Source organism: Phascolarctos cinereus, unplaced genomic scaffold (genome assembly GCF_003287225.1).
Source record: "Phascolarctos cinereus isolate Bilbo 61053 unplaced genomic scaffold, phaCin_HiC Scaffold_5;HRSCAF=322, whole genome shotgun sequence".
Lineage (NCBI taxonomy): Eukaryota > Metazoa > Chordata > Mammalia > Diprotodontia > Phascolarctidae > Phascolarctos > Phascolarctos cinereus.
The window spans coordinates 254,926,884-254,941,853 of record NW_027555958.1 but is presented as its reverse complement, the minus strand read 5'-3'; the positions used below and the strand labels follow the sequence as shown (position 1 = coordinate 254,941,853).

At 37.7% G+C, this 14,970-nt stretch overlaps 1 protein-coding gene across 1 annotated transcript in view; it reads left to right on the top strand.

Moving 5' to 3' along the window:
* CFAP52 (cilia and flagella associated protein 52) overlaps positions 1-14,970 on the top strand; it is a 65,218-nt gene that overhangs the window by 20,336 nt on the left and 29,912 nt on the right. The window contains exons 5-7 of the mRNA XM_020966745.2: positions 780-879; positions 4,621-4,737; positions 11,015-11,115. Of these exons, the coding sequence (XP_020822404.1) occupies positions 780-879; positions 4,621-4,737; positions 11,015-11,115 (318 nt within the window). The remainder of the gene's footprint in view (positions 1-779; positions 880-4,620; positions 4,738-11,014; positions 11,116-14,970) is intronic.

The following is a 14,970-nucleotide window of genomic DNA, read 5'->3' as shown; positions in this document are numbered from 1 at the left end:
TATCGCTTCTTTTCCTGTCAAGTCTGTATGGCTTATAAGTCATGGAATGCCATAGTCCCTGAAGAATTAAAGTTATAGGTCACACAAAGGACAGTATAGATAGAGGTTTATAGATATGAACAGATTGCAACACATTACCAATGAAAAACTGTATAGTAGAAATGGCATAAATGATCTCATTGGACATATGTGTGACTGAAAAAAGAAATGTGCCCATTAAATAGCAAGAGTATCGGGGTATGTTCCATTGCATCCACGTGATGTCAAGATATCCAGAAGGCCCTCTACCGCAATAAGTAGAGTCTTTCATAGGATTTATGTGAAGACATGAGCCAGAATCCCATAGGATAAGAAGGACATTTGGATTAAAATTTGTACCCTTGGAGAGAGCCCTCACATTGATGAGATCATGAATCCATGGAATTTTTGTATTCATGTGCCCTGAAATAACAATGCGAGGAGGAAACCTATCTTTCCTAATTGGCCTAAAGATAATTACATTTAACTTAAATGAGATGGGTGTTGGAGACATGCAACCTTCATAAATGCCTTAACAGAGTAGAATCTTTGTACATTGAATCCTCTGGCAGGAATGTTTATTGAAAGAGAATTAGAGAAGCACATGGAGTTCCTAACCCAGCCCCTAGCTGTCTTATCTGGCTCACCTTTTGGAAAACTATAGCACACATAGGGGACATGCTTTATATTTGTCACTAATGGACTGTGATTGAGCCTCGGCAGCTCTGAGTTTGATTGTGCATTTCTTGTTTTTGGCTCAGTGGAACAATCCGGGTATGGGAACTGGATTTCCCGAACAGGAAAATCTGGCCAACTGAGTGCCAAACAGGACAGATGAAAAGAATAGTTCTAAGTATTGCAGTAAGTACAATGATATTTCAGTGAATAATTCCACTTGGAACAAAACTCTTCTTAATAAGGTTACTCAGGGAGCAGAGAGATCAAAGGAAGTGATAGATTCCTCTGGGCTGAGTCTTTTGCAGTAGGAATCTATATTGAAGCAGTGGCATGATCCTAAATACAAGATTCTTGAAAGTGATCTCACACCCAACTCAGATATGCTTCTAGACATACTGGGATATACTTCTGGAACTTTATTTCTTGGGAGCAAGTGCCATACCACTCAGGCCTTGCCTATGCATGAAATCGACATTTGACTGGGAAACATCCTGCCCAGATCTATCTATCTTAGGGGGAATAAGGTGCATTAAGGAGGGAATCTAGATCTAAAAACAAATTCCTGAGCTACCTATATAACAATTCATCCAAGTATTTCATCTTCCTTTGAAATACGTCACATTTGTCCCTTCCTTGCTATCTCCAATGCTTATCACCTCGTGCCTGCAATATCGTAGTGGCCTCCTCACCAGTGTCCCTACCTTCAATATCCAACACACTTCAGAAATTTCATTACTATCTCATTCAAAGACTTGTTGACATATAAACTGATGGCTATTGTGGGCTGCCTTCAGACTTGATTTTTATATGATTAGAGGCAAAGGGTAACTGGGTTTCAATATTTCTGTCCTATAAAGGAAAAATTGTGTGGTGAAAAGGATCTGGCTGTATTTGTCCCCTCTAGCAATTTTTTTTTACCTTTCACCCTCTATGTGTTTCCCTTCCCTAACAAAATCCTACCTTGATGCCTTTTCTTGGAATGGAGGTAACCTGAGATTCTTGAAGACTCTTCCAACAAAGCATGAATGCCAACAGAACCCTGGAATGCTTATGTATCATTTGAATCTAGCTAAACGGTTTATCGGGGAAGGTGGCTATCAACCACTTGATGAATTTTTCAGTCAAGGCAACTCATGAAACATGGAAGATTATTGTTAGTGTACCCAATCCTTAATGAGTCTTTCAAAAGATTGTTCCATGCTCTCATTAATTAAATTCAATTAAATATTTACTAAGCACTCACTGTGCTTGACATGAAAGAGACACAAAGTATAAATAAGACATAAGCTCCTCCTGGAACTTATGAGGATATGACACGCAAAAAGTTTTTGCAAGGGAAACACTACAGATGACATTTTACAAAGTATTTTGAATTAGGAAATCCTTGCTCATTTGATGAAATTTTTTGTGGACTACATCTCTAGGAGGCTGGATGTAAGCCAACAGCATGGCAATATCAACCAACATGTAGTTAAATGTTCTTCCCTTGTGACCAATCTGAAAAGTAGATAGGACAGTTTAGAAAAAGGTTTGAGTGTGGGTGTACAGAATTCAAAATAGCCAGCTGATATGGGTCAGTCCAGAGTCTGTAGAGATAGAGAAAATCGAGATACAAACAGAAGAGACATGAAATCAAATCAAAGGCATTTAACGAAATAGAAATACAAATTAACAATAAAGTGAATGAGGCAGCAAGAATTCTTGGTGTGTTTGCCTAGATGCTACTGCCACTTATGCCTCCAAGGGACACTATGCATTAAATCTCAATTCAATTCCCCTATATCCTCTACATGAGAGGGAAGACACAGTCCAATTAAATTCATGACAGAATATTGGAGGGTCATGATCACAAGCAGCCTCAACATCATCATTTTCCTCTCAATCTCTTTTGCAGGATCGAGTAAATATTACCTAGAGCCTATACCAAGCCAGCCTGGTTCATGCAGACTGTATCCATGTCTTCAGCATGATCCGAGTTTGGATTCCCTTTTTTTCCTATCTTTCCTGGTCCCTGTGCTGTATCTGTACCCACTGGCTAATGCAGCTTTCCACTTCCCCTTTTTTCCCCCACCCTGATGAAATTATTGTTTCAGAAAGCCTTGTCTCCTTTCTGTTATCAGAACACTCCATGCTACTCCTCTTCCAACTCTGCTCATGCTATTTCCTCACTTGGAATGCCCTCTTCCCTCTCTTTGGCCTGTTCAAACCCTATCCATTTTTTAAAGTCCTGCTGAAATTCCACCTGCTCTGAGAGACTTCAAGTCCAATTATCCCCCCTTTGTTGAACTTCCATGGCTTTTGAATTGGACACTTTTGAGGTACTTAACATTAAGCTGTAGGGCAGGGATGACGTTTTACCTTAATTTTGTATCATTCCCAGTTTTGTACTTTGCATAGAGCAGCTGCTTAATACATGTTTGTTGCATAAGGACTGTTTATATATGTAGGCATGCTCTTGGAGACAGAGACTTTTTTCTTGTGTGTGCTTGTATTTAGTAGTTATATGTATGTATACATACATATGTAGCACATTTTTGTGAATGAATATGCTTTCCATATATGCTGTATTTGTAACACCCTGTCATCAAACCCACCTCTTAAGACTTTCCCTTTATATTTTGCATTTATTTTAAAGACAAATAGAATTACCTCTTGCAGAACAACAACCAAAAAACATTCCTCTGAATAGGGGCTTATTTCTTGGTATCAAGAGATATCCCTCCCCTTGCTTGAATACACTCTTATTTACTTGCCTAGCCTACTTCCTGGCCTCTCCCTGTTTTTTCTTCCTCTGACTACAGTCATTGCCACCTATAAAACAATGAGCATAGTTATTAAATTTTCACCCAAAGAAACTGTGGATATTTTCCACTTAGGCATGAGGGAGCTGAAACATACAGGTATAGAGCAGTGAATTAGTGTGTCCACAGTTGCCATTTTAATCTAGAATGGTTGTGAATGCTCATTTCTCTCAGAGAAGTACTCCACTAAACAAAGTCACGGACATCCCATGTGCTCTGCAATGTCAAGAGAAAGTGAGAAAAGCCCTAAGCATGTTGCATAAACTTATGGGAAGTGATTGACAAAGTGACACAGGATGATGAGTCATGATGTGCATTATGGGAAGGAATAGTCATATCAGTGAGATCACATATCTATTGCATTATTTGTGTTCCACACTATTTTCTTGTTAAAGATACTTTCTCAGCATAATTAAGATATTGAAAGACAATGTGAACTTTATTTGAAATAAAAATATTTCGAGGCAGCTAGGTGGTGCAGTGGATAGAGCACTGGCCCTGAAGTCAGGAGGACCTGAGTTCAAATCCAGCCTCAGACCAAACACTTGACACTAGCTGTGTGACCCTGGGCAAGTCACTTAACCCCAATTGCCTTAAAAGAAAAGAAAAGAAATAAAAATATTTCCTTGTGGAATCATCATCATCACCATAGCTAATATTTATATAGTACCAAACACTCTAGAAATTTATAATGTGCCAGGCACTTTACAAAGGTTATCTCATTTGATCCTCACAACAACAGTAGGTGCTATTATGATCTCCATTTAACAACTGAAGAAACTAAGGCCAACAGAGATTAAGTGACTTGGTCAGAGTCACATAGCTAATGTCTGAGGCTAGATTTGAACTCAAATCTTCCTGACTTTCAGGTCCAGCACTCTATCCATTGTGCCACCTAGTTCCCTCCAATTATGGCAGTCTGTACAGTACCCTGATTCTCATACCCTCAAAACTGTTCTTCACTACTTTCTATTTCTCTTTGAGTCTGGAAAGACATTTGTAATGATGTGGAGCTTCTGCATGTCACTGTCAGTTTTTCAGAAAGCTTAGCCATCCTTAAAGACATACTCTAGCCTAAGTCAGGATAACTGGATCTTATCATTGTCTCTTCTATCTTGCTCAGATGGCAGAAGATGATAGTTATTTCTATGTTGGCACAACAACTGGAGACATCCTTAAAATGAACCCCAGAACAAAACTATTAGCTGACGCGGGTCCTGTCAAGGAAAAGTTCAGTCTGGTGAGTAGAACCTATCTAGCTCTGTTCCTCAATTCAACTCGATGAACATTTATTAAACAACAATAGGGCACTGGACTAGGTGCTTGGGTTATTAGGACAAGAACAAAACAATCCCTTTAAGGAGTTTATATTCTACTGAAGGGAATTACAAGAGGTGCAGTAAACACAAAATAAACAAAATAAACTACTGCCAGTGAGGGAGTTGGGTGGGGAGGAACATGTGGATGAGGTCACGTACAGGAGTTGGGACTTGAGCTGATCCTGAAAAGCAACTAAGGAGTCTAAGAGCGGAAGGTGTGAAGGAAATACATTCTAGGCTTAGGGGACTCCTAAGCAAGTCACAAAGACTGGGAATAGGCCAGTTTTCCTGGAACTCAGAGGTCATGGGAATAATGTGCAATCAGCCTGGGAAAGTAGGCTGGAGCAAGATTGGGCTTTAAATGTCAGAAAGCAGAGTTCATGTCTTATCCTAAAGTCAATAGGGAGCCACTGGAACTCCTTGAGCAGTGAAGTGATATAGTAGTCAGACCAGTTTCTTAGAAATATCAGTTTGGCAGCTGTGCGGAGAATGGATTGGAGAGGGAAGGACCCAGAAATAGAGAGACCATTTTGGAAGCTGTTACTGAGAGGTGATGAGGGCTTGAACTAAGGTAGTGGCCATGCAAGTGGATAGCAGGTAAATAAATAGCTAAGACTTGACAACCTATTGGTTATGGGAGTAGGGGTGAGTTAAAGTGAAAGTCAAGGATGAACTTCTATGTTATAAATATAGGCAACTGGAGGAATGAGGACACCCTTAGCAGAAAAAAGGAAGTTAGGATGGATTTAGAGAGAAAAATAATGAGTTTTGTTTTGGGCATGTTGAGTCTGAGATGTTTCTGGAACATCTAGATGTAGGTGTCTAGCAGATAGAGGTGTAGTCCTAGAGCTCTGGGAAAAGATAAGGGCTGGGTATGTAGATTTGGAAGGCCATTATTTGCACAGAGATGACCGATGAACCCAGGAAAGTTGATGAGATCACCAAGAGAGAGGAGAAGTGTGTCCAATCAAACAATCAATAAGCATTTATTAAGAGTTTACTATATGGCAGACACTGTGCTAAATGCTCAGGATACAAAGAAAGGTAATAGCAGCCCCTGCCCTTAAGGATATCATTTCTTTTGGGAGAGTCAACACGTAAACAGCTATGTACAAACAAGTATAAATTGGAAATAATCTCAGAGGTTCCCGGATAGAAACCTAAGAGACACTCACACATGGAAGAGGAATGGATGGTTTTCCAGTAGAGGAGACTGAAAAGGAGAAGCCAGACAAGAGGCAAACCAGGGGAGAGAGGAGTTATGAAAACCCAATGAGAAGAGGGGGGGGGGGCGCAGCATGTTCAACATCTTGCAGTGTCAAAGACTAAAGTGAAATTTTTAAAAAATGAAGTTTGAGAAAAGGACATTGAACTTTAGCAAAAGAGAGATCACTTGGAGACTGAAGAGTTTCATTTAAGTAATAAGAATGGAAGCCAGATTACAAGAAGTTGAGAAGTCAGTGGGAGGAGAGATAACATAGTCAATGAGCACAAATAGCTCTTCCTAACAATTTTGCAAACATTTCCCCTTCTAGCTGCTATCTTTAATGAGAACGTAAATAAGAGATCATGATGTTAAATCTGGAAAGGACCTAAAAGATCATTTAGTCCAATCTCCTAATTTTATAAGTTCATTTGCAGAAGTTGATTACCTTGGAAAATATATATTTTACTAAGTCTGCTCTTCTTTATCACTGGTCCTTGGTGCTTTATGTTATTCATTTTTAGGGGAGGGCATCCCAAGACTCAGCCAGAGACGTTTGAAAATGCCTTCACTGGGGGCAGCTAGGTGGCTCAGTGGATAGAGTTCTGGTTTTGGAGTCAGGAGGACCTGAGTTCAAATCTGGTCTCAGATACTTGACACTAGCTGTGTGACCCTGGGAAAGTCACTGAACCCCAAATTGCCTCACCAAAAAAAGCAAAAAAAAAAGCGTCTTTATTGGAGGCCCCAAAACAAATTTCTGAGGAGGTTGGCTCAGTGGTCACTTTGACCATCTTCATGACACATTCTAATTGCTATGGAATCATGGTATTATATTCTTTGTCTTACAGAGAATATAAATCATTCTTAATCGTGTCTCACTGGCAAGACTTTTTTGAGTTTGGCATCAGGTGAAATTATAAAAGGGGAAATCATTAAGGGGAAATCAAGATCTTGGAAGTAGTGCAATATGAATTAAATTGTTAATTGTTTTAACATTTAAACAAAATAGCAGAATTTTTAATTAAGTTTATAATTCTGAAGGATTTGTTTAGTTATTGTATTTTTCTGCAACAATGAGGCACTAGATAAATGTTGAGAGATACCTCTCCAAAGTTCTTCTGTCCTAAAGAGAGAGATCTTGCACTTTCCATCTTGTTGTGGCACTTCTAGAAGTCATGGAAATGGAGACATTTTGATAGTTTGTGCCTTTCCTGAGCTTTCCTCACTCCCATTCCCTAGTCACAATTTAATAACACTTTAAGCCAGAGAATCTTCAGCGGTGTCCTATTCTGATGGCCCAACATGGCATAGAAATAACTTATAGTTTTTGTAGATGATAACAGTATAGCACAAACTCTAGCAGGCTCTGACAAAAATGGAAAGGTTTCAAGTATGGTTTCAGTGATTTCTCTTGTTGGAGGAGCAGCTTGGCCAATTTTGGAGAGTCTTATTAACAAATTGGCTGCAGGGTTATGAATTTTTTGGCCATAATAACTTCTGATCTGCTTTGGTTGAGAGAGTACTTAAAACAGTGGAGTTACAGAGCCTTGAAGTATTCAAGCCTAGCAAGAGGGATGTGGCTACAGAAGAGATTTTTATCACTTGTCTTGACCCTCCACATCCCTCTCCATCCAGGAAGTGTAGGCACATATTCCTTTTCTCTTTTTCTCTCTCTTCCCCATGTATTGAAAAAAAAAATACAGAATTCAATTTTAAGGAACTTAACAAGAAAACAGAATCACCACAATATACTCAAACATTATTAACATGGAAATTTTTGTTGATAAAATGTACAAAAGGGATAGCTGCATGGTTTGGGGGATTAGAAGAAAAACCATATAACTCAAATTGATTCATAAATAACTATATTATTTAAACAACAAGTGCTTCTTCAGAGAGAAGTTGAAAAATATGGAATGTTCTATAGATTCCTCTGGATGTGAGATACAGGAGCCTTGGGTCATAAGAATTGAAAAACAGATAATAATTGTGGCACCTAGGAAAAGAAATGCTGCTTAAACTATTTAAACTGATATAGATTGTATAATTTTTAAACACTTTTCCAAAAGATTATATTGATGTTTTACAAGTAAGAAGTCTTTAGAAAAGCATTCTTCCTGCAAAGATTGCAGAGAGCTATTGACAAACTCTAGTAGCCATGTCCTCAAGTTCAATCCCAGTGTGATTCAAAAGAGAGTTGTGGGGCATTAGGATTAATTGAACCAATGAAGACGAGATGTTTAACACTGAAAGGTAAAAGAGGAAGAGATCTATCTAGGGAAGGAGCAAGCTTTGAAGATGGGGGTGTAGGATGACGGAGCTGAAAGGGACTGAGATTGGGACAGATTCAGGACAACTAGAATAGTGGGAAAGACAAGGAAGTATGGGAAAGTTAGTACAGCTTCATTCATAGACACATATAAATTGCATCCCAAAAGACACCTTCATTAAATAGTTTGTGTTAGCAGCACTGCTATGGGACCAGATTTGGAAGCAGCACTGATATACCCTTTTATAGCCACCAAGTCACTCTAGTAGACTGAGTCCCACTCAACATATGATTTTGCATAAGAGAGCAGTATTTAATGAATATTTACAAACCTAGGCTTAAGGAAGCATGGTATAGTGGGAAGTATATTATATTTGGAGACAGAGGACTTGGGTTTGAATCATGATTATGTTACATTCAATAGAATGTAAACTCCTGGCAGTCAAATGGAAGCTCCTTGACAGTTTTTTGTTGTTTTGTTTTGTCTTTTGTGGGGAAAAGTCTGGATCCATGATCTCATCAATATGGGAAATTCTTGATGTGGAAAATTATTTCATTGATGCAAATCAGCAACTTGTTTATAACTTGACCTTTGACTCCAAATTCACAGATCTTTTCACTGCTTCCTATTCACTCTCTGCTAATACCTACCTCTCTAGGTACCAAAGTATCTGTTATGATATATCTGTACATGTGGTATATATAATAAACTCATATATTTACATATAGGTATACATATGTACTTTTTTTTTCTTCATTTGATTTAAATCTATGATTTCATTGGTGTACAGAACTCCTCATGTGGAACTTCTGTTCACCGGTGCCGACCTACAAATCTTCTACAACTTACAGAGCTATCACCAAGAAGCAATTTTTCCAGGGTCACATAGCAAATGCATATAAGAAGCCAGATCTGAACCCAGATTTTTCTAATTCTAGTTTTTGCCATGCTGCAGCCACCTTGTACATAGTAGGTACTTAATAAATGTTTGTTAAATTGAATTACTTACTGCCTGTGTGACCTTGAGAAAATCACTTAACCTTTCTGGGCCTCATTTATAAAATTAGGGAGTTAGACTAGATGATGACTTCTGACTCAAATTCCTATTATAATAAATTTTTCATCATATAAACATGTAAATCTACTTTGAATTATTCCTGATGATTGACAGTATCCCTAAAAATGAAGGCACATAAGTATTCCTGCAAAGAATATGGCATTAATAATAACTAATAGTACCTACTATGTATCAGGCACTTTACAACTTTATATTATCTTATTTGATCCCCACAACAAGCGTGGAAGGTAGGTGCTATTGTTATCCCCATTTTACAGTTGAGGAAACTGAGTTTAAATGACATTCAAAGTTATATGGCTAGCAAGTGTCTGAGGCCAGATTTAAACCATGACTTCCTGACTCCAGACCCATCACTATATCCTCTATACTACTTAGATGCTGCCTGGATTCCTAGTCAGTACCTGTGCTAGGTCCTTGTTGGGTATACCTTGACAGGATGCTCCCAATTCCTGAAAAAACAACAGAGAGCTGCTGATTGTAGCTATACACACCAGGGAAGAGGACTGTAATTGGTTCTCTAATGTGACCATAAGAAAAGAGAGCCAAAGGGGATACATCTTGAGTATCCTTTTCTCCTGTCTAGTAACTTCCTATTTATGATCATCCTTCTGGCTAGAGCCTTCTCAACTTCCCTTGAGGGTTTGGAGGCAAAATCAGTACCGCCTGCATTTCCAAGTCTGAGCTGCAAATAAAAGTTTGGGAGATTGGTGCCCTTTTTAAAGCAACAGATCAGTTGTAAAACAAAGAAATTTAACCCCACTAACAACAAAAAAGCTCCTTCTTCAGTCTAATCATATGTGCCTCCTCCTCTTCTAAGACCTATTGTCATGGCAGAAGCAGAATAGTGCAAGAGTTGCTATAGTGCAACATTTTAGATGTGTGCCTGTGTAGCTAAATGTGTAATGGGGTGTCAAATTGCTAATGACAGGGTTGCCAAGGATAAGAGTAGATAGGCTTCTAATAGCTGAGAAATAGAAATAGTTTCTTTCTATAACTGTTAAACAGAATTCTCTCAGAGTATTATGCCTATGGGACAGCTAGGTGGCTTGGAATCATAACGACTCATCTTCATGAGTTCAAATCAGCCTCAGACATGTAATAGCTGAGCAAGTCATTTAACCCTGCTTGCCTCAGCTCCTTTATCAGTAAAATGAGCTGGAAAAGGAAATGGCAAACCACTCTAGTATCTTTGCCAAGAAAACTACAAATAGGGTCACTAAGAGTCAGACACAATTGAAATCACTGAACAATAAACAATATTATGCCTATACTGATATTTAATTTGACTTTCCCTCAGTGCATTGCTTTTAATGATACTTTTATTAGGTTTCCTTCACATGCCAGATTTTAAGACCTCCCAAGGTAACTAGCCTGTTGTAAAGTCTACGTTTACCACATTCGAATATATACTCTTTTAAGGCAAGGATCAGACCTTTTTATGTCTTTGCTTCCCCAGGACCCAACACACTGCCTTCTACTTTCAAGAGGCTAATAAATGTTTCTTGAATTGAACTGGATTGAATTAAGTTACCAAACCTTCAACAAGCCCTTGTTAATCTGGGGGACCCATTTCTGCAAGGGAATGACTTGTACTGATTCTTGACAATAAAACTATCCACCCAATGATAATGGTATTTTTATCTTAGGGAGTCACAACTATCAAGTGTCTGAAGATGGGAAGTGTGTTAATAGGTTCTGGAGCAGGAGTGCTGGCTCTTTGCAAAAGCCCAACCTACAAACCAATCAAGTAAGTTTTGTTGCCCAAGTTCTGCTAAACTGGAGTGGTCAGATATAATGGGCAGATGGACTGGAGACTGCTGCTGAGTAATATCAATCTGCTCTTCTAAAACTTTTGTTTAGTAAAAGCAAATTAATCAGTTATTAGAATAAAGGAATACATTATTCTTTTTCTTTAGCATCAGTCCCTTCTCCCCTTCCCCAAATGATCTCAGTGCCCCTTGAGCTCAGGTACAATGGTCCCTTGGAATCTGCTGACATCTTAAGGGCTTGGCACTCATGACCTAGGGTGGGCCTTTTCTCAGAAAGGGTCTCAAATGGACTTAGAGTCAATGCTGGAGCAGCTTGAACCCAAAGGGCATACATCCCTATTTATATCCTCACCCCAGAGTTTTGCAGAAGATATTTACAATTGATATTTACATCATGTTCAGCGTCTTCCCTAAAAGGGATAAATGGGGTTCCTTCCAGAAAGGGAACTAAATGGACTCTCTCTCTCTCTCTCTCTCTCTCTCTCTCTCTCTCTCTCTCTCTCTCTCTCTCTATATATATATATATATATATATATATATATATAAATATATATATGTATATACATATATATTTACACATATATTTATATACACACACACAATGCACATTATGTATATATATATACACACACAATGCACATAATGTGTATATATATACACACACACAATGCACATTATGTATATATACACAATGCACATTATGTATATACACACACAATGCACATTATGTATATATATAACACACACAATGCACATTGTGTATATATATACACACACACAATGCACATTATGTGTGTGTGTGTGTGTATATATATATATATATATACACATAAATCAGATATCGGACAGATATTTATTTCCTCTACTATGCATAAAACACAAAAAGATCCAGAAATGAGCATTAATAAATACTTAAAACAGCTATCACCTATTATATATCCTCCTGGGAGATAAAGAAAAATTTCATAAGTCTGCTGAACAGATATTTCATATTCACCTTGGACCTGAACTGTCTGAGCAACTCACAAAGTACAGAGCTTTTGGCTAGTCAAGCAAGGTTTTTTAGTCCTTTCAGTCCCTTCTAAAAACTTTCACAGAAATCACCTCCTGCTAGTTGATCAGTACATGACTCCTCAACTCATGAGGTAGCTGCCAAGGATGGTACCTTCTGTCCACCTTTCAGAACTGTTGTGAGATCACCTGTGCTTGGGGGGGGGCAGGGGACACAAAGCAGAAGAGGCAGCCAAGGATTTGAGGTCCAGTTTCAGGCTCACCCTAGCAAGAAAATGTTCTCCGTACTTTGTGCATGTAGCTGTCATAGCTTCCCTCTTCTCCCCACTCCCCACCTCCAAGAGAGAGAGTGTTGACTGACAAAGAGGCCAGATTGAAAGAAGCTTTCTCCTCATAGCCCACAGAGTGGATGGCTCTCCCTGGCTTAGTGGCTAGTCATTGTTGACATAACCCCAATTATGGGCATGACAGGGTATGGGCCCCTAACAGAGATATACACAGATCATCCAGGAGCTTCTGGTCATGCATGTCTCTTCTCAAGGAGACAGAGTATGCCCACCAGAAGGGGCCTGGTAACATGCTCAGCCTCATCTTCCCTACTACATTTGTATCTGCTTTGTTATGTGTTCTGTATATACCTTTGTATGTACTTATTATGTTCCTGGCTGGACTGGAGGCTCTTGGAGAATATTTTCATCTTCTCTTTGTATTCTCAATGCCTTGCACAATGCCTGGTTCTTAATAAATGCTTGATAATTGATTGATTGATGGTATTAATGCTTATCTAATAATCTCAGAAGATTGTTAGGAGAATTAAATGAGATAAGATTAAATACTAAAATTCATTCATCTGGACTCTACATATTTGAAATTTCATAATAGGAATCAGAATAACTCATAAATGCTGAGATGAAATTTACCTTAGCATATCATTTCTCCCTTATTGACAGTACAAAGTAAATTACAATAAAAAAACTTTTTTATCAAACATACAGGAAAATCCAAGGTGGTTGGCAATAAAACTGACCCAGAGGAGTTTTTTATGCTGTCATTAATATGCATGGTTTATCATAGGGTAATTGGAAAGTACTTCTTAGTCAATCAGGCTTAGAGAAATACAAATCTGAAGCTATTTCAGAGTGGTGGGTGTGGAGAACTTAACTCAGCTATGGGAAAATAATAATAATAATAATAATAGTAATAATAATGGTACCACTAGTGATAATGATTATCATGTCATAATTATATCACACTTAAAAGTTTATAAATCACTTTATTTTCAGAAATCCTAAGGATATAAAGATAAACAGTGAGGGAAAGGAAGTAACTGAGGCAAAGAAGTTGATGAAAGAGCAAGTTAGCAAATCAATACACAGATTTTTTTAATCTTCATATCCTCAAACCTTTCAAAACTTTTATCTCTCTGCATTCAGCCAATGAAAACTGCAATTTTTATTTGGAGGGGTATGGGGAAGGGGTCAGCTTTCAAATTAATTCTGATGGTTAAGTAATCCAAAAACAATTTCATATATTTTAAGCATTGACTCTCTAAGCCTAATTTCATTAACAAGTATTTTCCAGTGCCTCATTGTTTTTTTTCAGAACTACCTCCACAAAGCCCTACTCCAATATCTTACGTGATATGGAAGTTACCCTAGGTCATTGAAGGTTATACCAGCTGAATGGTTAGCTCTGAGAAATCTTATCACGTTGGAAGGCTTCAGGTATGGTCCTGACCATACATTGAGTCTGCTGCCTCAGCCCAACCAATTATGGAAAAATTTATTACAAGTAGGTTGGACACTAAGTTGCAGTTTCTTCAGTCATGATAACCCAACTTTGAAAGCTTCTTTAATTTTTAGCCAAATTATTTTGTAAATGACTTTCTCATATATTCAAGGATCTCTTTGCTCTGGGAAAATGCTTCATTTTCCTAAATAAATACCTAAAGTTAAGTACCACTAGACTCTTTTTCTCCCTGTAGTGAACTTTAGTGGCTTCAAGGAGGTTAGTACATTGTAAATTAGTATCAGCAGATATTAGAGTACCAGTCACTGAGGTTTCTAGGCTGTTAAAGTATAGAATAATAAAGGATGTTCAGCCTACTTAAAAACAATTGCCAATGAGCTGTTTCTGTAAGCACTAATTTATCATTTTGCATCAAAATAATATAAATGAAGTTACAAATTATTCTTGTCTCTGAGTCCTTTTGTAATTCTCTAAAGGCATATAGTTCCATTGCCCTATTTCTTGTTCTAGTCAATAGTTTTACTGTTATTTGTCAGTAATAAAAGTTCATTTTCATCATTTCTTACTCGAACTATTTGTTATATTTGTCTTACAGTTTATCTCCCTGCCTTTAGCCTGTCCCTCTTTTAGTTCACTCTGAATAACAACCTAAGATTAATTTTTAAAAATTAATTGTACTTTTTAAAATTCTGAATTTAAATACCAAAAAAGAACATTTCCATATACACAGCAGAACACAAAGAAGTATATGTGAAGCTATGAATCTCTATTTCATACTTCTTTCTTTAAAAAAAAGTATACAGTACATTCCACATGTTACTTTTGAAACTGTCCTGTTCCTGTTTTCTTCTGAACGTCTTTCTGTTCTTTTCTGTACATTAAAAAAAATGTTTCAATGACTTTTTTTTTGTATCACTATTGCTAACCTCCATTCTTTCTCCCAACACAGATTAAAAACTAGAGACTAAAGAACCTAATCTTAAAGAAGGAGTGTGTTAAAGAAAAAAATCATAAAAACAATATTTTCATTAAAGGGAATGAAAATGAGACAACATATCAAAACCTATGGGATA